Genomic DNA, 2,500 nt, shown 5'->3' on the forward strand with positions numbered 1-2,500 from the left:
TTGCACAAGTCCATTCCCCAGACCCACAAGCTAAGTGGAGGCAAACATTAAGCATGCATTAATATTTCAAAAGTACTACAGTGTCCTGTCAAGTCACTACATTTCTTATAAACAGAAAAGCAAACCAGTCTATGTGTCAAGTATTGGGAACTAAACCATTCAAACATAAAAAATGCAATATCTAAATCAAGCTATAGAAATACTTGTTATATGCAACAAGTCAAGGATGCAATATGAATATGGAGTGAATTTCATAAACTATAAATAGATGTACTATAAAGAGATGTACCAGAGGATATATGTAATCATACACACACACACACATAGCCCCCTCTCCCTCTCTCTCTCTCTCTCTCTCTCTCTCTCTCTCTCTCTCTCTCTCTCTCTCTCTCTCTCTCTCTCTCTCTCTCTCTCTCTCTCTCTCTCTCTCTCTCTCTCTCTCTCTCTCTCTCTCTCTTGCTCTCTCTCTCTCTCTTGCTCTCTATCTCTATCTCTATCTATCTATCTATCTATCTATCTATCTATCTATCTATCTATCTATCTATCTATCTATCTATCTCTATCTCTATCTCTATCTCTATCTATCTCTATCTCTATCTATCTCTATCTATCTCTATCTATCTCTATCTATCTCTATCTATCTCTATCTATCTCTATCTCTATCTCTATCTATCTCTATCTCTCCTTCCCTCCCTCTCCCTCTCCCTCTCCCTCCCCTTCCCCTTCCCCTTCCCCTTCCCCTTCCCCTTCCCCTTCCCCTTCCCTCTTCCCTCTCCCCCTCTCCCTCTCCCTCTCCTCCCTCTCCCTCTCCCTCTCCCTCTCCCTCTCCCTCTCCTTCCCCTTCCCCCTCTCCCCTCCCCTCTCCCTCTCCCTCTCCCTCTCCCTCTCCCTCTCCCTCTCCCTCTCCCTCTCCCTCTCCCTCTCCCTCTCACTCTCACTCGCTCCCCCTCCCCTCTCCCTCATCATCTCCCTCACTGTTACCCTCTATATCACTCCCTCCCCAACTCTCTCTCTCTTCCTCTCCATCTCTCTCTCTCCTCCTCTCTATTTCTCTCTCTCCTCCTCTCCATCTCTCTCTCCTCCTCTCCCTCTCTCTCATCCTCTCTCTCTCTCTCTCTCTCTCTCTCTCTCTCTCTCTCTCTCTCTCTCTCTCTCTCCCTCTCTGTCTTCTCTCTCTTCTCTCTCTTATCCTCTCTGTCTTCTCTCGATCTCTCTCTCCTCTTCTCTCCTTTCCTCTTCCTCTCTTCCTCTCTTCTTTTCTCTCTCTCTTCTCTTCTCTCTCTCTCTTTCCTCTCTCTCTCCTTCTCTCTCTCTCTCTCTTTTCTCTCTCTCTCTCTTTCTCTCTCTCTCTCTCTCCCTCTTTCTTCTCTCTCTCCTTCTTTCTCTCTCTTTCTCTCTCTCTCTCTCATCTCTCTCTTTTCTCATCTTCTCTCTCTTCTCTCTATATATATAGATATATATAATATATATATCTCTTTCTCTCTCTTTTCTTTCTCTCTCTCTTTTTCTTCTCCTTCTCTTTCTCTCTCTTTCTTCTTTCTTTTCCTTCTCTAGATCTCTCGCTTGTTCTCGCTCTCTCTCTCTCTCTCTCTCTCTCTCTCTCTCTCTCTCTCTCTCTCTCTCTCTCTCTCTCTCTCTCTCTCTCTCTCTCTCTCTCTCTCTCTCTCTCTCTCTCTCTCTCTCTCCCTCTCTCTTTCTTTCTCTCTCTCCCACTCTTTCTCTTTCTCTAGCTCTAAGTTGGCCCCTATTTCAACTGGTACATTCAGCAATTATGATGTAAGGGATCCTTTTTAGGTTACTCAAGGCTGACATTAGTCTTCAATGAAGAAACTTATATTCTGTCATATGTTGAGGGCAAGCTCTACTTACCTCTCTCTATCTGCCTATTCAATTATATAATTCACTTAACACTGGAAAACCATTAACACATAAACACATTAAAAGAAAACAAACATGATTCAGGTCTGCAGTTCTCTTCATCTGAACGATCAAGGCACTGAGGGGTTCTGTCACAACGCTGATAATCTGGGATACAATCTCCGTTTCTGCAAGTCCACTCCCCAGGATTGCAGCCTATCAATTAGAGACAAATATATTTGCCTAAATTTTCTTCTCTTCCCATCAGTTATGGTGGCTTGCATAAATTCAGACTTACTAAGGTAATAGGAGTATATAACAAAAAAAAATGTGCTGTCTCTACGAATATGAAGATTTGTTCTGAATAAAGTGTAGTGCATTTTGGTAAACTGTGTCTCATTTGTGTTTGGTCTTACCTGGCTGGCAATTATCCTCATCTGAATAGTCTGGACAATCATACCGACCGTCACATCGTGCTTGTTGTTGAATGCAAGATCCATCCTTACATGTCCATTGCCCAAAACCACAGGCTATGTAGGAGCAAACATTAAGCATGCATTAAAATTCTAGAATCTACATCAAATGTACTACCGGGTTATGTCTCAATCCCTATGTTGCAGCAAGGCATAACAATGGAATGAGA

General features: G+C 43.1%; 1 protein-coding gene across 1 annotated transcript in view; it reads right to left on the bottom strand.

The window, feature by feature from the left end:
- Positions 1-2,500, bottom strand: part of trol (terribly reduced optic lobes) — a gene marked incomplete at its 5' end in the record, with an annotated part of 223,644 nt that overhangs the window by 147,405 nt on the left and 73,739 nt on the right. The window contains 3 exon segments of the mRNA XM_086531816.1: positions 1-30; positions 1,954-2,073; positions 2,274-2,387. The exon segment at positions 1-30 is cut by the window's left edge and continues 90 nt beyond it. Coding sequence (XP_086387942.1) covers positions 1-30; positions 1,954-2,073; positions 2,274-2,387 — 264 coding nt within the window.

Source organism: Penaeus japonicus, unplaced genomic scaffold (genome assembly GCF_977035675.1).
Source record: "Penaeus japonicus unplaced genomic scaffold, GWHDUDI00000001_assembly GWHDUDI00000036, whole genome shotgun sequence".
Taxonomy (NCBI): domain Eukaryota; kingdom Metazoa; phylum Arthropoda; class Malacostraca; order Decapoda; family Penaeidae; genus Penaeus; species Penaeus japonicus.